General features: G+C 43.9%; 1 protein-coding gene across 3 annotated transcripts in view; it reads left to right on the forward strand.

The window, feature by feature from the left end:
• Window positions 1–24,130, forward strand: part of myo7ba (myosin VIIBa) — an 87,223-nt gene that overhangs the window by 60,872 nt on the left and 2,221 nt on the right. For all 3 annotated transcript variants that reach the window (XM_029708314.1, XM_029708315.1, XM_029708316.1), the window contains 15 exons: window positions 1,329–1,455; window positions 2,097–2,260; window positions 4,162–4,343; window positions 4,543–4,664; window positions 5,452–5,606; window positions 5,990–6,143; window positions 6,771–6,926; window positions 14,146–14,251; window positions 14,728–14,841; window positions 15,113–15,200; window positions 15,314–15,420; window positions 17,602–17,787; window positions 18,243–18,359; window positions 18,705–18,788; window positions 19,950–20,069. In XM_029708314.1, coding sequence (XP_029564174.1) covers window positions 1,329–1,455; window positions 2,097–2,260; window positions 4,162–4,343; window positions 4,543–4,664; window positions 5,452–5,606; window positions 5,990–6,143; window positions 6,771–6,926; window positions 14,146–14,251; window positions 14,728–14,841; window positions 15,113–15,200; window positions 15,314–15,420; window positions 17,602–17,787; window positions 18,243–18,359; window positions 18,705–18,788; window positions 19,950–20,069 — 1,982 coding nt within the window. The remainder of the gene's footprint in view (window positions 1–1,328; window positions 1,456–2,096; window positions 2,261–4,161; window positions 4,344–4,542; window positions 4,665–5,451; window positions 5,607–5,989; window positions 6,144–6,770; window positions 6,927–14,145; window positions 14,252–14,727; window positions 14,842–15,112; window positions 15,201–15,313; window positions 15,421–17,601; window positions 17,788–18,242; window positions 18,360–18,704; window positions 18,789–19,949; window positions 20,070–24,130) is intronic.

Here is a 24,130-nt window from a genome sequence, read left to right on the forward strand (position 1 = left end):
ATATGTATATATGGGCTGGAACCCAGACCAACATGGTAGGACTATATGTATATATGGGCTGGATCCCACATCAACATGGTAGTTGGCTAGAAACCTTAATTAACATGTCCTCTTTTTCAGTAATATTTACCGTAGATCTCAGAAAGTCATGGGCATGCATCACTGTGCTCCATTCCATAGGTTACCACACCATTTTCAAAGTCTACTTGTCTTTATGTCTGATATTATAAGCCTGTGTCTGCAATGACTTTTGATAGGCTCCAGTAAGCTATAGTTTAGCTGTAGGCCCTACAGTACCATTTTAGGATGTTTATTCATATTATGTTTGGTGTTTCAGCGTTTAAAAGCCAGCAAGAGAGGAATGGTGATTTTGATAGCTGCCGAATGGCTCGACTGCCCCCGTATGGAGAGAAAGAGGGTTTTCAGTGAACGTAGCTAAATCACGAAGCTCATTTGAATGCTAAGGGGGGGGGGGGGAAATCACTACAAAAGAGTGATCAAATTAAGATCCGACATCTGTAGGGAATAGGGAGGAAGGATCACTGTTAACGTGGCAGAGAGACAGCGACAGTGGGAGGAAGAATCCCTGTTAGCGTGGCAGAGAGACAGCGACAGTGGGAGGAAGGATCACTGTTAGCGTGGCAGAGAGACAGCGACAGTGGGAGGATGGATCACTGTTAGTGTGGCAGAGAGACGGCGACAGTGGGAGGAAGGATCACTGTTAGCGTGGCAGAGAGACAGCGACAGTGGGAGGAAGGATCCCTGTTAGCGTGGCAGAGAGACAGCGACAGTGGGAGGAAGGATCACTGTTAGCGTGGCAGAGAGACAGCGACAGTGGGAGGATGGATCACTGTTAGTGTGGCAGAGAGACGGCGACAGTGGGAGGAAGGATCACTGTTAGCATGGCAGAGAGACAGCGACAGTGGGAGGATGGATCACTGTTAGCGTGGCAGAGAGACAGCGACAGTGGGAGGAAGGATCACTGTTAGCGTGGCAGAGAGACAGCGACAGTGGGAGGATGGATCCCTGTTAGCGTGGCAGAGAGACAGCGACAGTGGGAGGATGGATCACTGTTAGCGTGGCAGAGAGACAGCGACAGTGGGAGGAAGGATCACTGTTAGCGTGGCAGAGAGACAGCGACAGTGGGAGGATGGAAAGGCAATGCTGCTTAGCCGCCAGTTTCCATTAGTGCTGCTCTCCCTCTTGTTCTCCCTCCCTGCTGATGGGCCTCTGGTAAAAAGGAGTGGACTATATAGGGAACAGGATGGGATTTGGGAAGCAGGCGTTCTGTTTATTCCGCTGATTTAACCTATTATGCATATTCCCAGGTCCTGCACTTCCTAAAAACAAGTTCATTGTGGCGATCAATTGGACAGGCATCACTTTCCTGGACGAGAAGGAGAGGAGACTGCTGCAGCTCTCCTACCCAGAGGTCACTGGGGTCAATACCATGAGGTACAGCACAGGTTAAAGCTCACAGTTAAGGTGAGTCCTAAACGACACCCTATTCCCTATATAATGCACTACTATAGGGCCCATAAGGTTCTGATCAAACGTAGTGCGCTATATAGGGAATAGGGTGCCGTTTGGGACGTCCCCCAGGAAGCTAGGTCAAAGGCTGCACAGTGGTTGGACAGTTTTTGTGTCATGGGAACATTTGCCTTAACCTAATGAATGTTCTAGGAACTTTCACAGGTTCAATTTTGGTTTGCTGGGAAAACATTACTGGTACATTGTGCTATTACATTACCTGGAAACCTAATGTGAACGTTTGGGGAATGTTCTGTGGTGGTTGTTATAGATGTTGGGCACAACATTTTAGTGAATGTTAGGAGAACATTCCGAGGATATATATTTATTTTTTATTTATTTATATAAAAATAGATTTTGTTATCAAAAACATTATCTGTATGTTTTGGGGATGTTATCATGCTAATGTTAGATAAAACCCTAACTACAGAATCTCAGCTAACGTCCTGGGAATGTTCCTGGTTTGCTGGGTAGTGAATAAGACCCCTGGATTATGTCTTGGATACTACGTTATGAGTTAACTAGTATATTTCAGTAATATGAGTGATTCTCCTCCTTCCACTCAGGGAGGGCAAGACGTTTGGCCAGTCTGTGAGTCTCCTGACTCTGAAGGGAGACTTCTCTCTGAACGCTGTGATGGCTGGGAACATAGCAGAGCTGGTGCATATGTTCCTGGGAGGACTGAGGGAACGCTCCCAGTATGCTGTGGCCCTGCAGGAAGTCAACCAAGGTAAAACGAACCCCAACCAAGGATTTAGAAACCATTTGTATTTTAGCTCAATTTAATCAAGTTTAGATACGTTGGTTTCAACATACGAAAATTGCCTCTAAATTGAACATACTTTGTTTTGTTTAGTACAGTAGTATGTCAGCTATATTCATTGGTTTCTCTCCAATTCAATATAATTCAATTCAAGGGGCTTTATTGGCATGGGAAACATATGTTAACATTGCCAAAGCAAGTGAAGTAGATAATATACAAAAGTGAAATAAACAATAAAAATGAACAGTAAACATTACACTCACAGAAGTTCCAAAAGAATAAAGACATTACAAATGTCATTATGTATATATACAGTGTTGTAACGATGTGCAAATGGTTAAAGTACAAAAGGGAAAATAAATAAGCATAAATATGGGTTGTATTTACAATGGTGTTTGTTCTTCACTGGTTCCCCTTTTCTTGTGGCAACAGGTCATAAATCTTGCTGCTGTGATGTCACACTGTGGTATTTCACCCAGTAGATATGGCAGTTTATCAAAATTTGATTTGTTTTCGAATTCTTTGTGGATCTGTGTAATCTGAGGGAAATATGTCTCTAATATGGTCATACATTTGGCAGGAGGTTAGGAAGTGCAGCTCAGTTTCCACCTCATTTTGTGGGCAGTGTTGCACATAGCCTGTCTTCTCTTGAGAGCCAGGTCTGCCTATGGAGGCCTTTCTCAATATCAAGGCTTTGCTCACTGAGTCTGTACATAGTCAAAGCTTTCCTTAAGTTTGGATCAGTCACAGTGGTCAGGCATTCTGCCACTGTGTCTCTCTCTGTTTAGGGCCAAATAGCATTCTAGTTTGCTCCCAATTCTTTCCAATGTGTCAAGTAATAATCTTTTTGTTTTCTCATGATTTGGTTGGGTCTAATTGTGTTGCTGTCCTGTGGCTCTGTGGGGTCTGTTTGTGTTTGTGAACAGAGCCCCAGGACCAGCTTGCTTAGGGGACTCTTCTCCAGGTTCATCTCTCTGTAGGTGATGGCTTTGTTATGGAAGGTTTGGGATTCGCTTCCTTTTAGGTGGTTGTAGAATTTAACGTCTCTTTTCTGGATTTTGATAATTAGCGGGTATCGGCCTAATTCTGCTCTGCATTATTTGGTGTTTACATTGTACATGGAGGATATTTTTGCAGAATTCTGCATGCGGAGTCTCGATTTGGTGTTTGTCCCATTTTGTGGTTTCTCTCTTTCCCTCAGTCTCTCTCTCTCTCTCTCTCTCTCTCTCTCTCTCTCTCTCTCTCTCTCTCTCTCTCTCTCTCTCTCTCTCTCTCTCTCTTTCCCTCAGTCTCTCTCTCTTCTTTCCCTCAGTCTCTCTCTCTCTTCTTTCCCTCAGTCTCTCTCTCTCTTCTTTCCCTCTCTGTCTCTATCTCTCTAATTAGCTTTTTTGGCATGACACAAAAATGTACATATTGCCAAAGCTTTGGACATTTAAAACTGTAATAACAATAACCAGGGGTCAATATAACCATACAGTGGACAATAACAATAAGCATACAGTAGAGGACATGTGCAGGTTGATTGGTCTGTTAGACACTGTCCCTCATCTTATGGCAGGCAGCAATGTAGTGCGCTGCCAACACACAGCTCTCTGCGTCCTCCCCCAACAGGACAGGTAGCCTCATCAGAGAGGTTTTTGAAACCTTGAATAAGGGTTTCTAATTTAGGGAAATGACACTCTCTAATTTAGGGAAATGAAACACTCTCTCTCTCTCTCTCTCTCTCTCTCTGTCTCTCTCTCTCTGTCTCTCTCTCTCTCTCTCTCTCTCTCTCTCTCTCTCTGTCTCTGTCTCTCTCTCTGTCTCTCTCTCTGTCTCTCTCTCTGTCTCTCTCTCTGTCTCTGTGTCTATGTCTCTCTCTCATATAGACGACCCTACGTTCCTGAGCTTTAAGAAAGGAGAGCTGATTGTCCTCATTAAAGACGATGAGCTGACTGTCGGACGCGGCTGGATCAAGGGCAAGAACGAACGCACCGGCAAAACGGGGGCGGTACCCACCGACGCCATCCTGGTCCTGCCCACTCTCACCAAACCAACCAATGAAGTCATGGTATGAATGCATGTTCTTGTTTTACTATCTAAGATGAAATATGGGCTGAAGAAATTGAATCCTTCATTTTACTCTTACTGCTACTGATGATGCTATTTTGAAGTAAGGTTTTATTCATTGTGATTTGTGGTTGTTTTACCTACCTTATTTCAATACCCTGATCATTATCAGTCAGGTTAAATTACTAAAATGTTTCCAGAGTCTTCTTAACCTGTCACCTGACCAGAGGAAGAGCATCATGGCAGCCAATCAGAAGGAGACAGGCACCGTGGAGCGAGTGGCCCCCGTAACCCTCAAAGAGTTCTCCTATGAATACTTCAGGTAACAGTTGTCCTATGAATACTTCAGGTAACAGTTCTCCTATGAATACTTCAGGTAACAGTTCTCCTATGAATACTTCAGGTAACAGTTCTCCTATGAATACTTCAGGTAACTGTTCTCCTACCAATACTTCAGGTAACAGTTGTCCTATGAATACTTCAGGTAACAGTTGTCCTATGAATACTTCAGGTAACAGTTGTCCTATGAATACTTCAAGTAACAGTTCTCCTATGAATACTTCAGGTAACAGTTCTCCTACCAATACTTCAGGTAACAGTTCTCCTACCAATACTTCAGGTAACAGTTCTCCTACCAATACTTCAGGTAACAGTTCTCCTACCAATACTTCAGGTAACAGTTCTCCTACCAATACTTCAGCTAACAGTTCTCCTATGAATACTTCAGGTAACAGTTCTCCTATGAATACTTCAGGTAACAGTTCTCCTATGAATACTTCAGGTAACAGTTCTCCTATGAGTACTTCAGGTAACAGTTCTCCTATGAGTACTTCAGGTAACAGTTCTCCTATGAATACTTCAGGTAACAGTTCTCCTATGAGTACTTCAGGTAACAGTTCTCCTATGAATACTTCAGGTAACAGAGAAACTTCTAATGCGATATTAACAGAAAAAGTGATAATAGTATAGCCAAGAATATTTCGATATATATGGTATAGAACTAACACATGTAATATATAATAATATATTATATATATAGTAATATATATGGGAAAACATCCTGATTTTAACAGCTCCTAAAAGTTCTGTACTTCTGTCTGTCCCTCCAGGCAGCCCATCAAGGATGTGAACCGTCAGGTGATCTCTAAGAACGTGGCCCCTGAGAGGCTGTGGGTCAACTCCAGGGAGCCAATCAAACAGCCCCTTCTTAAGAAGCTGGCGGGGAACTTTGAGCTCAGCCACCGAGCCTGCCTGGCCTTCACTGATATCCTTTAATAATTGATTTACTACCTTCTCACTGACAGATTACTTCCACATTATCTTCAAGATCATCTTTGGAATCGCCTCAACGTTGCATTTTAGTAATTTAGCAAGTACTCTTATCTAGAGTGACATATTCTGGTCTTCAGTGATATCCTTACTGAGAAAAGAAAATGCTGTCACTACCTTGCTTTCTATTCAGACCAAAGTGCATGGACAGTGATGCAGACCGAAGATGAAACTATATGATATGCAGAAACCAGTTGCACTTATTGTAAGTGGCTAAATGTGTTAAATGTCTTCTGTGGTAAGATGGCAAATGACATGCAGTTTGTTTAAATACAGTTTTCAGAGATGTGTTCCTACCAGTCCTTGACCTGTGTGTACCTATCCTGAAGTACATGGGGGACTACCCCACAAAGCAGATACAGAGTCCTGTAGAGTTGACAGACCAGATCTTTGGCCCAGCCACCAAGGACGAGGCCCTGAGAGACGAGATCTACTGTCAGATCATGAAACAGATGACCAGCAACAATAACAGGTAGGCTGTTAGGGCCTGTTTCACAGACACATAGACCAACAATAACAGGTAGGCTGTTAGGGCCTGTTTCACAGACACATAGACCAACAATAACAGGTAGGCTGTTAGGGCCTGTTTCACAGACACATAGACCAACAACAACAGGTAGGCTGTTAGGGCCTGTTTCACAGACACATAGACCAACAATAACAGGTAGGCTGTTAGGGCCTGTTTCACAGACACATAGACCAACAATAACAGGTAGGCTGTTAGGGCCTGTTTCACAGACACATAGACCAACAACAGGTAGGCTGTTAGGGCCTGTTTCACAGACACATAGACCAACAACAACAGGTAGGCTGTTAGGGCCTGTTTCACAGACACATAGACCAACAATAACAGGTAGGCTGTTAGGGCCTGTTTCACAGACACATAGACCAACAATAACAGGTAGGCTCTTAGGGCCTGTTTCCCAGACACATAGACCAACAATAACAGGTAGGCTGTTAGGGCCTGTTTCACAGACACATAGACCAACAATAACAGGTAGGCTGTTAAGGCCTGTTTCCCTAACAAGAGGAAGAATAGTTTTTCCTAATGTTGTGTTGCTGATTCTGTAACAATGATGTTGTAACATCCTCATCCCAGGTTCAGTTTGGAGCAGGGCTGGCAGCTGCTGTGGCTGTGCTGTGGTCTTTTCCCTCCAAGCCAGTCGCTGCTCAAACACACCCAGCGCTTCCTGGAGTCCCGACGGCGTGAACCCCTGGCCCCTGACTGTCTACAGCGCCTACAGGGATCACTGAGGTACATGAGCACATCAAATACTGAATGTCTTTACTTACTGTACCTTTTATGCTGGTCTATTAAACTGCCTCTCCTCAACCCCATTAAACTGCCTCTCCTCAACTCCATTAAACTGCATCTCCTCAACCCCATTAAACTGCGTCTCCTCAACCCCATTAAACTGCATCTCAACCCCATTAAACTGCATCTCAACCCCATTAAACTGCGTCTCAACCCCATTAAACTGCATCTCAACCCCATTAAACTGCATCTCAACCCCATTAAACTGCGTCTCCTCAACCCCATTAAACTGCGTCTCCTCAACCCCATTAAACTGCATCTCAACCCCATTAAACTGCGTCTCAACCCCATTAAACTGCATCTCAACCCCATTAAACTGCATCTCAACCCCATTAAACTGCATCTCAACCCCATTAAACTGCGTCTCCTCAACCCCATTAAACTGCGTCTCCTCAACCCCATTAAACTGCATCTCCTCAACCCCATTAAACTGCGTCTCCTCAACCCCATTAAACTGCATCTCCTCAACCCCATTAAACTGCATCTCCTCAACCCCATTAAACTGCGTCTCCTCAACCCCATTAAACTGCATCTCAACCCCATTAAACTGCGTCTCAACCCCATTAAACTGCATCTCAACCCCATTAAACTGCATCTCCTCAACCCCATTAAACTGCATCTCCTCATTAAACTGCATCTCCTCAACCCCATTAAACTGCATCTCCTCAACCCCATTAAACTGCATCTCCTCAACCCCATTAAACTGCATCTCCTCAACCCCATTAAACTGCCTCTCCTCAACCCCATTAAACTGCGTCTCCTCCTCAACCCCATTAAACTGCATCTCCTCCTCAACCCCATTAAACTGCGTCTCCTCCTCAACCCCATTAAACTGCCTCTCCTCAACCCCATTAAACTGCCTCTCCTCAACCCCATTAAACTGCATCTCCTCAACCCCATTAAACTGCATCTCCTCAACCCCATTAAACTGCATCTCCTCAACCCCATTAAACTGCCTCTCCTCAACCCCATTAAACTGCATCTCCTCAACCCCATTAAACTGCCTCTCCTCAACCCCATTAAACTGCGTCTCCTCCTCAACCCCATTAAACTGCGTCTCCTCCTCAACCCCATTAAACTGCATCTCCTCCTCAACCCCATTAAACTGCGTCTCCTCCTCAACCCCATTAAACTGCCTCTCCTCAACCCCATTAAACTGCATCTCAACCCCATTAAACTGCATCTCCTCAACCCCATTAAACTGCATCTCCTCAACCCCATTAAACTGCATCTCCTCAACCCCATTAAACTGCATCTCCTCATCCCCATTAAACTGCGTCTCCTCAACCCCATTAAACTACATCTCCTCCTCAACCCCATTAAACTGCATCTCCTCAACCCCATTAAACTGCATCTCCTCAACCCCATTAAACTGCATCTCCTCAACCCCATTAAACTGCATCTCCTCAACCCCATTAAACTGCCTCTCCTCAACCCCATTAAACTGCCTCTCCTCAACCCCATTAAACTGCCTCTCCTCAACCCCATTAAACTGCATCTCCTCCTCAACCCCATTAAACTGCGTCTCCTCCTTAACCCCATTAAACTGCATCTCCTCAACCCCATTAAACTGCATCTCCTCAACCCCATTAAACTGCATCTCCCCAACCCCATTAAACTGCATCTCCCCAACCCCATTAAACTGCATCTCCTCAACCCCATTAAACTGCATCTCCCCAACCCCATTAAACTGCATCTCCTCAACCCCATTAAACTGCGTCTCCTCAACCCCATTAAACTGCATCTCCCCAACCCCATTAAACTGCATCTCCTCCTTAACCCCATTAAACTACATCTCCTCAACCCCATTAAACTGCATCTCCTCAACCCCATTAAACTGCATCTCCCCAACCCCATTAAACTGCATCTCCTCAACCCCATTAAACTGCATCTCCCCAACCCCATTAAACTGCATCTCCCCAACCCCATTAAACTACATCTCCCCAACCCCATTAAACTGCATCTCCTCAACCCCATTAAACTGCATCTCCCCAACCCCATTAAACTGCATCTCCTCAACCCCATTAAACTACATCTCCCCAACCCCATTAAACTGCATCTCCCCAACCCCATTAAACTGCATCTCCCCAACCCCATTAAACTGCATCTCCCCAACCCCATTAAACTGCATCTCCCCAACCCCATTAAACTGCATCTCCCCAACCCCATTAAACTGCATCTCCCCAACCCCATTAAACTACATCTCCTCAACCCCATTAAACTGCGTCTCCCCAACCCCATTAAACTGCATCTCCCCAACCCCATTAAACTACATCTCCTCAACCCCATTAAACTGCGTCTCCCCAACCCCATTAAACTGCGTCTCCCCAACCCCATTAAACTGCGTCTCCCCAACCCCATTAAACTGCGTCTCCCCAACCCCATTAAACTGCGTCTCCCCAACCCCATTAAACTACATCTCCTCAACCCCATTAAACTGCATCTCCCCAACCCCATTAAACTGCCTCTCCTCAACCCCATTAAACTGCATCTCCTCAACCCCATTAAACTGCATCTCCTCAACCCCATTAAACTGCATCTCCTCAACCCCATTAAACTGCATCTCCTCAACCCCATTAAACTGCGTCTCCTCAACCCCATTAAACTGCATCTCCTCAACCCCATTAAACTGCATCTCCTCAACCCCATTAAACTGCGTCTCCCCAACCCCATTAAACTGCGTCTCCCCAACCCCATTAAACTGCATCTCCCCAACCCCATTAAACTGCATCTCCTCAGCCCCATTAAACTGCATCTCCTCAACCCCATTAAACTGCGTCTCCCCAACCCCATTAAACTGCGTCTCCCCAACCCCATTAAACTGCGTCTCCCCAACCCCATTAAACTGCGTCTCCCCAACCCCATTAAACTACATCTCCTCAACCCCATTAAACTGCATCTCCCCAACCCCATTAAACTGCCTCTCCTCAACCCCATTAAACTGCATCTCCTCAACCCCATTAAACTGCATCTCCTCAACCCCATTAAACTGCATCTCCTCAACCCCATTAAACTGCATCTCCTCAACCCCATTAAACTGCGTCTCCTCAACCCCATTAAACTGCATCTCCTCAACCCCATTAAACTGCATCTCCTCAACCCCATTAAACTGCGTCTCCCCAACCCCATTAAACTGCATCTCCTCAGCCCCATTAAACTGCATCTCCTCAACCCCATTAAACTGCGTCTCCCCAACCCCATTAAACTGCGTCTCCCCAACCCCATTAAACTGCGTCTCCCCAACCCCATTAAACTGCATCTCCTCAACCCCATTAAACTGCATCTCCCCAACCCCATTAAACTGCGTCTCCCCAACCCCATTAAACTGCATCTCCTCAACCCCATTAAACTGCATCTCCTCCTCAACCCCATTAAACTGCATCTCAACCCCATTAAACTGCCTCTCCTCAACCCCATTAAACTGCATCTCCTCAACCCCATTAAACTGCATCTCCCCAACCCCATTAAACTGCATCTCCCCAACCCCATTAAACTGCATCTCCTCAACCCCATTAAACTGCATCTCCTCAACCCCATTAAACTGCATCTCCTCAACCCCATTAAACTGCATCTCCCCAACCCAGAGGTTCTTAAACTTTTCAGCCTGGGACCCAATTTAGAAATGTTGTTTTCCTGGGTCCCAAGCTGAGGTAAATATGTAAATATCAGTACATTTCATTGCCCTTATACCTAAAACAAATGCAATAAACAAATAACAATTAAATTAAAAATCCATATAAATATCTATTCATGTTTATTTTCCCCCATTAAAAACACTATTACATATGTGTCTAGGTTGGAACTGTTGCTGTTAAAATACAATAAATCATTTTCATTCTGAACTGGAATAAACGGATTGATCACATCACACAGATGAATAACAGAACAGACACACAGGCTTTTTGAAAGTGCAACACTAAGAAACAGTCCAGATGAACAATGATCAGGCCTACTGTACATCCTACTGTACATCCTACTGTACATCTTACTGTACATCTTACCATAGAAATGATCAGGCCTACTGTACACCCTACTGTACATCTTACTGTACATCTTACTGTAGAAATGATCAGGCCTACTGTACATCCTACTGTACATCTTACTGTACATACTACTGTACATCTTACTGTAGAAATTCAGGCCTACCATACATCTTACTGTAGAAATGATCAGGCCTGCTGTACATCTTACTGTAGAAATGATCAGGCCTACTGTACATCCTACTGTACATCTTACTGTACATCTTACTGTAGAAATGATCAGGCCTACTGTACATCCTACTGTACATCTTACTGTACATCTTACTGTAGAAATGATCAGGCCTGCTGTACATCTTACTGTAGAAATGATCAGGCCTACTGTACATCCTACTGTACATCCTACTGTAGAAATTACTGTTGAAAGAAAGTCTAGGTTGAAGCTGTTGCTGTTTAAAATACAATACATATGTTTTTTTTTTATCTGAACGAGAATAAACTGATTGATCACATCACACAGATGTAGACCAGAAAACACACACACACACACACACACACACACACACACACACACACACACACACACACACACACACAGTCCTAATGAGAGGTGTGTGGCTGGTTGAAGTTTTCAACAAGCATGTCTATTCTGGGCTCCGTTTTTGACACTGCAACACAGAAGTGATGCTCAGCATTGAGTCTGTTTCTGTACTTGTTTTTTTAAAGTATGTAAGAGTTGAGAACCCTGTCAAACTGGACCAGAACATCTACTGCTTTCTCAGTCAGTCAGGAGACCACTTCCTGTTGTAGATGGAACAACCCAGAACTGTGTGAGTGGGTTCTCAGTCAGACAGGAGACCACTTCCTGTTGTAGATGGAACAACCCAGAACTGTGTGAGTAGGTTCTCAGGCAGGAGACCACTTCCTGTTGTAGATGGAACAACCCAGAACTGTGAGTGGGGTCTCAGTCAGGCAGGAGACCACTTCCTGTTATAGATGAGCAACCCAGAACTGTGTGAGTGGGGTCTCAGTCAGGCAGGAGACCACTTCCTGTTGTAGATGGAACAAACCAGAACTGTGTGAGTGGGTTTACCTCAAATAGCATCTTGCTTCAATCAGTTTATTCCTGTTAAGAATAACAATTATTGTATTTTAACAGCAACAGTTCCAACCTAGGCTAAATTTGAACAATCATTTCTACAGTAAAATGTACAGTAGGCCTGATCATTTTTCATCTCCATATGTACTGTTACTAGGGTTACACTATCAGTAGATAGCTTGCTTTGGTGAATGTTAGCTATTAGCTGTGTACAAGGCCAGGGGATTGTTTGGAAGAGAAACTCACATCTACTACTATGAGAGATAATACTCCCTTATTTCTGCTAATCAACACCTGTTATAAAATGACAACAATGCTTTGCTATCTGACTTACTTATCCACTGTGGAAGCAGTTTCCTGAAGCATTCTGCCCCGTTCTGATAGAACTCCCTGGGTTTACCGTCATGCTGTCCTGTTCTGATAGAACTCCCTGGGTTTACCGTCATGCTGTCCTGTTCTGATAGAACTCCCTGGGTTTACCGTCATGCTGCCCTGTTCTGATAGAACTCCCTGGGTTTACCATCATGCTGCCCTGTTCTGATAGAACTCCCTGGGTTTACCGTCACGCTGTCCTGTTCTGATAGAACTCCCTGGGTTTACCGTCATGCTGCCCTGTTCTGATAGAACTCCCTGGGTTAACCGTCATGCTGCCCTGTTCTGATTGAACTCCCTGGGTTTACCGTCATGCTGCCCTGTTCTGATTGAACTCCCTGGGTTTACCGTCATGCTGCCCTGTTCTGATTGAACTCCCTGGGTTTACCGTCATGCTGTTCTGATAGAACTCCCTGGGTTTACCGTCACGCTGTCCTGTTCTGATAGAACTCCCTGGGTTTACCGTCATGCTGCCCTGTTCTGATAGAACTCCCTGGGTTTACCGTCATGCTGCCCTGTTCTGATAGAACTCCCTGGGTTAACCGTCATGCTGTTCTGATAGACCTCCCTGGGTTTACCGTCACGCTGTCCTGTTCTGATAGAACTCCCTGGGTTTACCGTCATGCTGCCCTGTTCTGATAGAACTCCCTGGGTTTACCGTCACACTGCCCTGTTCTGATAGAACTCCCTGGGTTTACCGTCATGCTGCCCTGTTCTGATAGAACTCCCTGGGTTTACCGTCATGCTGTTCTGATAGAACTCCCTGGGTTTACCGTCACGCTGCCCTGTTCTGATAGAACTCCCTGGGTTTACCGTCACGCTGCCCTGTTCTGATAGAACTCCCTGGATTTACCGTCACACTGCCCTGTTCTGATAGAACTCCCTGGGTTTACCGTCACGCTGTCCTGTTCTGATAGAACTCCCTGGGTTTACCGTCACGCTGTGGATGTTTTGGTCAGAAACGTGTCGTTTTTTTTTCATTTGTTCGTTATGAGAGACTCATTACTAAGCATAAAACACATTGTGGGCGCACCTCGTTATAAGTTTGTATGAAAGAGAGAGAAACTCATCGCTTTTTATGCGTTTCATGACAATTGAGTTCAGACAGAACTGAATGGCTAGCATGAGTCCGTTTAATGACAGCGGTGAGTGATGACGAGTGGGAATGACAAGTCAGTGGCGGACAGCGCATCATCTGCTGCTGAACCACAGCGCTGCGTCGTGATCTTCAAAAAAACATTGCAGGAAAAAAAAGATCCGGCGAAGCACACGGGCATCTCACACTCATGCAGCTGCCAAACTGAGCAGAGGCCGCTGCTGAGCAGAGGCCGCTGCTGAGCAGAGGCCGCTGCTGAGCAGAGGCCGCTGCTGAGCAGAGGCCGCTGCTGAGCAGAGACCGCTGCTGAGCAGAGCCCGCTGCTGAGCAGAGACCGCTGCTGAGCAGAGTGTGGTGCTAGTAACACCAAAGTTGTTGGTTCAGTTCTAGCAGGCATCAGGTCAGGGGTTAGAGGTCAGGGGTTAGAGTTTAAGGTGGTTGTACTGTAATGTGTGTTATCTATCAGGATAGAGCCCAGGAAGCTGCCTCCTCACCAGGTGGAGGTTAGGGTTAGGGTTAGAGGTTGGGGTTAGAGATCAGGGGTTAGAGGTCAGGGGTTAGAGGTCAGGGGTTAGAGGTTAAGGTGGTTGTACTGTAATGTGTGTTATCTATCAGGATAGAGCCCAGGAAGCTGCCTCCTCACCAGGTGGAGATAGATGCCATTCAACAGAACTCCACCCAGATCTTCCACAAGGTCCACTTCCCCAACGACATGGAGGAGGTAAAGAGCCCTACGCCATGACGGGTTACTCTGACAAGTGCTAAGCTAAACTTCTTATAATTTGTACAAAAAAACATGGTACAGTCACTTTCATAAACACTGGTCCTTTGAGCCGGATCGGAACAATTGTCCAGGCAAATGGTGTTCCTTTTGTTGCACCTGTATAGAACCTGTACTGAACTGTACTGTATGTCCCCTGGGGTTACTTCCACTATTATCTCTCACATCCCTCACACCCTGGGGCGGTAGGGTAGCCTAGTGGTTAGAGCGTTGGACTAGTAACCGAAAGGTTGCAAGTTCAAATCCCCGAGCTGACAAGGTACAACTCTGTCGAGGCAAGTTCGTTCCTGTTTCTAGGCCGTCATTGAAAATAAGAATTCGTTCTTAACTGACTTGCCTAGTTAAATAAAGATAAAATAAAGAAATAAAAATCCTTCACTAATATCTCTCTCATCCCTGTCCTCTTCCCTCTGTAGATCTTTGAGGTCAACACCAGTACTAGAATCAGGGACCTCTGTCAGACCATCTCCACCAAGCTCCAGCTGGTCTCATCTGACGGCTTCAGCATCTTCGTCAAAACACCTGACAAGGTTTGTCATCGATATAACAATATCATCAATAAATGTCATTATAACCTCAGTGATTCATAGTAGCCTGGTTCCGCTGGACTCATATGGTCTTTGGCAAGACAGCACGAACAGATCTGAGACCAGGTTAGATTCCTGAGACTAGAGGTTAGGGTTAGAGGTTAAGATGGTTGTACGTGTGTTATCTATCAGGATAGAGCCCAGGAAGCTGGAGGTCAGGGGTTAGAAAAGTCTCTAGTTTGCGTGACGTCCTTTTTGTCCCTATGTCGTCCAGGTTCTCAGTCTGAATGATTCAGACTACTTCTTTGACAGCCTGAGACAGATCACTGATTGGTCCAAGAAAGCCAAGAGTGTCAAAGAGGGTAAGATAAGATCACATCATGACTTAGAAATGCCATTGATATTACCCACGACCCAGTTTTGAACCCTTAACAATGGTCTGTCTGTCTGTCTCTCTGTCTGTCTGTCTGTCTAGGAGGACCCATGAACATGTCCTACCAAGTGTTCTTCATGAGGAAGCTGTGGTTTAACGTCAGTCCTGGCAGAGACCTGGAGGCTGACCTCATCTTTCACTACCCTCAGGTACGTTATAATGCCTGAGTCCCAAACAACACCTTATTCCCTGTGTAGTGCACTACTTTCAACCAGGGGCCGGTTATTTTATTTTGGAGGGAAATGTGTATATATTTTTTTATGTCAAAACATAATATTTTTTATGAATATCGCTGAGAATTTAAGAAAAAAAAAAGTCAATTGATTTTTTTTAAATAATGTTTGAGCAGGGGAATAAAGGACTAGCCATGGCAAAATGCAAAGAATTGCAACATTTTCTCTCTGCTTCCAATATACCTTTTTTAGCTAATTGGCTACATTTACATTTTAGTCATTTAGCAGACGCTCTTTTCCAGAGCGACTTACAGTAGTGAATGCATACATTTCATAATTTTTTTTCCCCCCGTACTGGTCCCCCGTGGTAATCGAACCCACAACCCTTGCTTTGCAAACACCATGCTCTACCAACTGAGCCACACGGGAGTTTACACTTCCTCTTCCAATGAACTGTGGGGAGGTCAAAATAATACAACTGTCTAACAAAACTATTCATTTTGAAAATGGATGACTTCTCCTTGCCATTACCATTGGCCAAGAAGAACGTGTTCAAACATGTATAAGTTCCTTGTGCTATAGGTCTACTAAACACTAAATAAATTATATCGGTGGATGTACTTATCTATCCAGTGCAGTTGGGACAGCGGTCGGTTGTTAGTGTATGTATTAATGTCCTCTGTGTTGTTAGTGTATGTATTAATGTCCTCTGTGTTGTTAGTGAATGTGTTAATGTCCTCTGTGTTGTTAGTGAATATATTAATGTCCTCTGTGTTGTTAGTGTATGTATTAATGTCCTCTGTGTTGTTAGTGAATGTGTTAATGTCCTCTGTGTTGTTAGTGAATGTATTAATGTCCTCTGTGTTGTTAGTGAATGTATTAATGTCCTCTGTGTTGTTAGTGAATGTATTAATGTCCTCTGTGTTGTTAGTGAATGTATTAATGTCCTCTGTGTTGTTAGTGAATGTATTAATGTCCTCTGTGTTGTTAGTGAATGTGTTAATGTCCTCTGTGTTGTTAGTGAATGTGTTAATGTCCTCTGTGTTGTTAGTGAATGTGTTAATGTCCTCTGTGTTAGTGAATGTATTAATGTCCTCTGTGTTGTTAGTGAATGTGTTAATGTCCTCTGTGTTAGTGAATGTATTAATGTCCTCTGTGTTGTTAGTGAATGTATTAATGTCCTCTGTGTTGTTAGTGAATGTGTTAATGTCCTCTGTGTTGTTAGTGAATGTGTTAATGTCCTCTGTGTTAGTGAATGTGTTAATGTCCTCTGTGTTAGTGAATGTATTAATGTCCTCTGTGTTGTTAGTGAATGTGTTAATGTCCTCTGTGTTAGTGAATGTGTTAATGTCCTCTGTGTTGTTAGTGAATGTATTAATGTCCTCTGTGTTGTTAGTGAATGGGTTAATGTCCTCTGTGTTGTTAGTGAATGGGTTAATGTCCTCTGTGTTGTTAGTGAATGGGTTAATGTCCTCTGTGTTGTTAGTGAATGTATTAATGTCCTCTGTGTTGTTAGTGAATGTATTAATGTCCTCTGTGTTGTTAGTGAATGTATTAATGTCCTCTGTGTTGTTAGTGAATGGGTTAATGTCCTCTGTGTTGTTAGTGAATGGGTTAATGTCCTCTGTGTTGTTAGTGAATGTGTTAATATCCTCTGTGTTGTTAGTGAATGTGTTAATATCCTCTGTGTTGTTAGTGAATGTGTTAATGTCCTCTGTGTTGTTAGTGAATGTATTAATGTCCTCTGTGTTAGTGAATGTGTTAATGTCCTCTGTGTTGTTAGTGAATGTATTAATGTCCTCTGTGTTGTTAGTGAATGTATTAATGTCCTCTGTGTTAGTGAATGTGTTAATGTCCTCTGTGTTGTTAGTGAATGTATTAATGTCCTCTGTGTTGTTAGTGAATGTATTAATGTCCTCTGTGTTGTTAGTGAATGTGTTAATATCCTCTGTGTTTTTAGTGAATGGGTTAATGTCCTGTTTCATTTTTTTTAAACAGTCAATTCAGGAAGTACACTGACATTCTGCTTCCAATGCTACCTAAATGCTTTTTCAATTAGGAAAAATTGGAATTGGAATTTGGTTTACTTTCTGAATAGACCCTAACACTGCTAACAGTACATTATACTAACAGACAGCCTTTCTCTCTCCCCACTAGGAGCTACCTAAGTACCTGAGAGGGTACCATCGATGTACCAAGGAGGACATGGTGAACATAGGGGCTCTGCTCTTCAGGGTAAAGTTCAACAACGACAAGTCCCAGTTCGTTATGATCCCCAAGATGCTGAAAGATCTGGTGCCCAACGACATGCTGAAGGCCATGTCCGCTACGGACTGGCAGAAGGTAAAATCAATCAACCAGTTGATCGATCAATCAATCGTTTATTTATAAAGCCGTTTAAAAAAAAAATATATTTAACAGTTGTCACACATCGAAGTAAGAGAGTCTCTCCTTAATACATTTACTCCTCCCTTCCTCCAAAAGTGTGCACTTGTTCACTTCCCTGGACCGGTATAAGAAATATGGTTTACACCAATCTCAATGCCTGGGAGGAGTGTATGAGTGCACGTAGTGTTCCTTCAATGACGTCATGTGACCTGTATACAAAGACAGTTGGTAGTGTCCTTTCTGTCTGTGACTGCAGCTCCAAGTTACCCTCTACATGATCCCTGAACTCAAATGACCCTTAACTCAATTCATTCAATCGGTGAGGTCAGGTGGATCAACTATGTAAAATGTTTTAGAAAGGGATTTTTGTTGTTGTTGTTGTTGACCATTTTAATGTCTTTGCTTACTAGAACATCGTTGCAGCCTACAACAAGCAGGCTAGTATGACTTCTGAAGAAGCCATACTAGCGTTTCTCAAGGTGGTCTGTCGCTGGCCCACCTTCGGCTGTGCTTTCTTTGAAGTGAAGGTACGGGATAGCACCTCGACACTGATTAGATTTTTTTAATCACAAATGAAGTTCCCTCAGGAGAAATGGGTCTTTCCAGCCGGTGTACTGCAGTAGGTTCGAAGGACACAGCTCGTTTCATGGACCCATCTTAAAGTTCTTGTAAGGCTGTGTCCCAAATGGCACCCTATGAGCCCTGGTCAATAGTAGTCCACTATATAGGGAATAGGGTGCCATTTGGGTCAAAAGTAGTGCACTATATAGGAAATAGGGTGCCATTTGGTACACACACTTAGTCTCTAAGTGATGAAGGAACAGCCTCTACTCTGCTTTCCATCACCTATAGAGATGTTTTTCTTTTTCCAGCAAACATCAGACCCTAACTTCCCAGATATCGTCAGAATTGCCATCAGCAAACAGGGGGTCTCAATCATCCACCCGAAAACCAAGGTAAAACACACACACACACACACACACACACACACACACACACACACACACACACACACACACACACACACACACACAATCTTCATTCACCATCAGAGACTCCTTGTTTTCTTCTTGAGAGAATAGATTATAAAGGACTCCTCTTCAATGTTAATTACTCCATTTCTGGGGCTTTCGTCATAATGTAATTGTTTTATCAAGGCATACCAAGGAAATTTGCTTATAAATCAACTTCTGTTAGGCCAAATTGCTTCACCTCAGTTCTGTCTGATAGTCCCACTTCCCCGCTTTAATTCAGTTAGCCTCGATTTGATTCTGGGGCATCGGGTTACATATCCACAGCCATTGGCTGCTCGAGAGTCCCGCCTTAATGCTCATTCGCTGATTGGACTGACCATCAATTAGTGCTGTAAGGGTACATCTCAGGCACACAGCTGCAACGTTGAGAGTCCACTACGGCTATAGGAATGTATTCTATGACAAACACACAGATTTATATTTCATTTTATAATAAAAAAAACAAAAAAAACAATTTGAAGATGTGAAACAAAACCACTTTGTGTTCATCACGAAGGGACACATTTTATACTAGATGAAATCTGAGATTGTGACGAGTTAGTAGATTCGCTAGCGACTGTAAGTCTGTGGGAAATTCACAAGGAGATGGACAACAATGAATTGAGACCAGTCCATCAGGAAATGAGTCAGATCTTCCCTGACCACTAATTAATTATGTAAAACATTATTACAATAATAAGGCATCTGCAATCTAATAGCATGTCAAGTTGTAAAGTTGATTTTGAGTAGATGTAGGAACCAAACAATGTCAAGTCCTATTCCCACTTTTATCATAAATAGGTTGTTCATAGCATATACATTCTGAAAATGAAATCTAGAATGTACTATTTTTCAAACTATTTACTATAGCAGTTCATTCTAGTACGAAAAGTGCATACAAATCATAGATAAATAATAAAAACAACAACAAAAAAGGGGGAAAAATCTGCGTTTTCTAACAGTATAAGCCATTAGTAGGTAAATGTTCATGGCCCTACTCATTAAGCTATGTTTTACATGGCCTTCCACTCACATTAATATTGAACGGAGAGCATGAACAGTAAAGAGATGTCTGTCTAACCCGTCTGTCTATCTGTCCCGTAGGATGTCCTGGCGACTCACCCGTTCAACCGTATCGCAAACTGGTGCAGTGGATCCACCTACTTCCACATCACCGTGGGCAACCTGGTCAAGGGAAACAAGATCCTCTGTGAAACATCACTGGTAAAGACATTTATTACTGTGTTTTTGTTTGTTTGTTTTTGTTTTACTGTTGACTTGTAACTAGTTATTTTGTTTACCTCTTTCTCCTATTCGTTACGGAAACCTAATGCTGCAACAGGGGAAAAAAACTGGACAGACTTTTTCCCCCTGTGGCAGCGATAAGCTTTCTGTAATTTTTTATTAGCTCATGTTAGAAATATTCAACCTTCAAGGCTGAAATTACATTTTTGCATCTACCTATTCATTTTGAGATTTTTTGGTATTTTTGTTCATTAATTTTAGTATTTTCTAAAAGTAAACATAGAAATGTCTAAATCTTGATTAAAATGTATATTTGCTTTAGTTTATCAGACTAACATCATCAAAATGTCCTGCATTTTTACCACATTTAAAAGCGACATACTGTACATCCATAATTACAAAGCTCACTGCATTAAATTACACATAATTTAACAGGAATAATTGAAACTATTAAAATGGATGTCCTCCCAAGATGTGTTTTCCTGTTTCAGAATCTACCAATAAATATTACTTCAAACACTTTTAAACAGTGGGACAAACTCCGATAAGAATAACCAATCAGAACGACCATTATTAATGAAGACAATCAATAACAAGTACTTGGAAGATAGAACATTTCCTGCATAAATATCACCACAAAGGTCTGGACAAAGATCACCAAAATAAAAGATATCCAAACAGACCTGATCTACCAGCGAGAAAATTGTAATGGACGGCGACTTTAAGCCAAGTATGATTGATGATACATTTAAATTATGGAATGAAAAAGAACTGAGCAGTTTTCAGATGTTCACAGACAAGGGGATAGATTTAAAAATGTAAAAAAATTAAATATATATTTATTTAACATTGCAAGTCAGTTAAGAACAAATTCTTATTTTCAATGATGGCCTACCGGGGAACAGTGGGTTAACTGCCTTGTTCAGGGGAAGAACGACAGATTTTTACCTTGGTCAGTTCAGGGATTCAATCTAGGAACCTTTCGGTTACTGGCCCAACGCTCTAACTACTAGGTTACCTGCTGCCCCAACGCTCTAACCACCAGGCTACCTGCTGCCCCAACGCTCTAACCACCAGGCTACCTGCCGCCCCAATGCTCTAACCACTAGGCTACCTGCCGCCCCAACGCTCTAACCACTAGGCTACCTGCCGTCCCAACGCTCTAACCACCAGGCTACCTGCCGCCCCAACGCTCTAACCACTAGTCTACCTGCCGTCCCTCCACTCTAACCACCAGGCTACCTGCCGTCCCAACGCTCTAACCACTAGGCTACCTGCCGCCCCAACGTTCTAACCACCAGGCTACCTGCCGCACCAACGCTCTAACCACTAGGCTACCTGCCGCCCCAATGCTCTAACCACTAGGCTACCTGCCGCCCCAACGCTCTAACCACTAGGCTACCTGCCGTCCCAACGCTCTAACCACCAGGCTACCTGCCGCCCCAACGCTCTAACCACTAGTCTACCTGCCGTCCCTCCACTCTAACCACCAGGCTACCTGCCGTCCCAACGCTCTAACCACTAGGCTACCTGCCGCCCCAACGTTCTAACCACCAGGCTACCTGCCGCCCCAACGCTCTAACCACTAGGCTACCTGCCGCCCCAACGCTCTAACCACAAGACTACCTGCCGCCCCAATGCTCTAACCACCAGGCTACCTGCCGTCCCAACGCTCTAACCACTAGGTTATCTGCCGCCCCAATGCTCTAACCACCAGGCTACCTGCCGTCCCAATGCTCTAACCACCAGGTTACCTGCCGCCCCAATGCTCTAACCACTAGGCTACCTGCTGCCCCAACGCTCTAACCGCTAGGCTACCTGCCGCCCCAATGCTCTAACCGCTAGGCTACCTGCTGCCCCAATGCTCTAACCACCAGGCTACCTGCCGCCCCAACGCTCTAACCGCTAGGCTACCTGCCGCCCCAACGCTCTAACCACCAGGCTACCTGCCGCCCCAACGCTCTAACCACTAGGCTACCTGCCGCCCCAATGCTCTAACCACTAGGCTACCTGCCGCCCCAACGCTCTAACCACTAGGCTACCTGCCGCCCCAACGCTCTAACCACCAGGCTACCTGCCGCCCCAACGCTCTATCCACTAGGCTACCTGCCGCCCCAACGCTCTAACCACTAGGTTACCTGCCGCCCCTTACCTGCCGTCCTCCACTCTAATAAGTACCTCTTCAGAAATCTGTCAATGACAGCACATAAACAGTTAACTAGAAACTGGTTTAAACCGTTGGCACAACAAATAAGCAATTGTAAATAAACAATGAATGAAATATACTTTATAGTATGGAAATGATAACTCCTAGAATAAGAAGGACTCTATTTGAGATACAGTAAAAAAAAAGGACATTATAGTAGTATGAAAAATGTATAGGCCCTAACAGGAGATAACATGGACATGTTTTAAACGGACGTGTGTGTGTGTGTATTCTAAATATATATATTTTTTTATCCTCATCAATATACTGTACACACAATGCCCATAATGACAAGGCAAAATCATTTTTTTTGGTGCAAATTTATTAAAAAAAAACTGAAATATGACATTTACATAAATATTCAGACCCTTTACTCAGTACTTTGTTGAAGCACCTTTGGCAGTGATTACAGCCTCAAATTCTTCTTGGATATGACGCAACAAGCTTAGCAAACCTGTATTTGGGTAGTTTCTCCCATTCTTCTCTGCAGATCCTCTCAAGCTCTGTCAGGTTGGATGGGGAGCGTTGCTGCACAGCTATTTTCATGTCTCTTCAGAGATGTTCGATTGTGTTCAAGTCCGGGCTCTGGCTGGGCCACTCAAGGACATTCAGAGACTTGTCCTGAAGCCACTCCTGCATTGTCTTGGCTGTGTGCTTAGTGTTCTTGCCCTGTTGGAAGGTGAACCTTCACCCCAGTCTGAGGTCCTGAGCGCTCTGGAGCAGGTTTTCATCAAGGATCTCTCTGTACTTTGCTCCGTTCATCTTTCCTTCGATCCTGACTAGTCTCCCAGTCCCTGTCGCTGAAAAACATTCCCAAAGCATGAGGCTGCTACCACCATGCTTCACCGTAGGGATGGTGCCAGGTTTCCTCCAGACGTGACCTTTGGCATTCAGGCCAAAGAGTTCAATCTTAGTTTCATCAGACCAGAGAATCTTGTTTTGCATGGTCTAAGAGTCCTTTAGGTGCCTTTTGGCAAACTTCAAGCAGGCTGTCATGTGCCTTTTAGTGAGGAGTGGTTCACTCTGGCCACTCTACCATAAAGTCCTGATTGGTGGAGTGAAGCAGAGATGGTTGTCCTTCTGGAAGGTTCTCCCATCTCCACAAAGGATCTCTGGAGCTCTGTCAGAGTGACCGTCGGGATTCTTAGTTACCTCCCTAACCAAAGGCCTTCTCCCCCGATTGCTCAGTTTGGCTGTGCGGCCAGCTCTAGGAAGAGTCTTGGTGGTTCCAAAAGTATCCCATTTAAGAATGATGATGGCCACTGTGTTGTTGGGGACCTTCAATGCTGCAGACAATTTTTGCTACCCTTCCCCAGATCTGTGCCTCAACACAATCCTGTCTTGGGGCTCTATGGACAATTCCTTCCACCTCATGGCTTGGTTTTTGCTCTGACATGCACTGTCAACTGTGGGACATTATGTAGACAGGTGTGTGCCTTTCCAAATCATGTCCAATCAATTGAATTTACCACAGGTGGACTCCAATCAAGTTGTAGAAACATCTCAAGGATGATCAATGGAAACAGGATGCACCTGAGATTGTTTTCATGTCTCATAGTGAAGGGTCTGAATAGTTATGTAAATAAGGTAAAAACCTGTTTTCGCTTTGTCATTATGGGGTATTGTGTATAAATTGATGAGGAAAACATTTTATTCAATCCATTTTAGAATAAGGCTGTATTGTAACAAAATGTGGAAAAAGTCAAGGGGTCTGAATACTTTCCGATTGCACTGTATATCCTAATCTGACTTCGGTGCAGATCATGTTGTTCTTCACATTACCATCTCTGTTAAACACACACTATATCAAATCAAATCTATGTTTATTTGTCAC

This window comes from Salmo trutta, chromosome 22 (assembly GCF_901001165.1).
Source record: "Salmo trutta chromosome 22, fSalTru1.1, whole genome shotgun sequence".
NCBI classification, from domain to species: Eukaryota; Metazoa; Chordata; class Actinopteri; order Salmoniformes; family Salmonidae; genus Salmo; species Salmo trutta.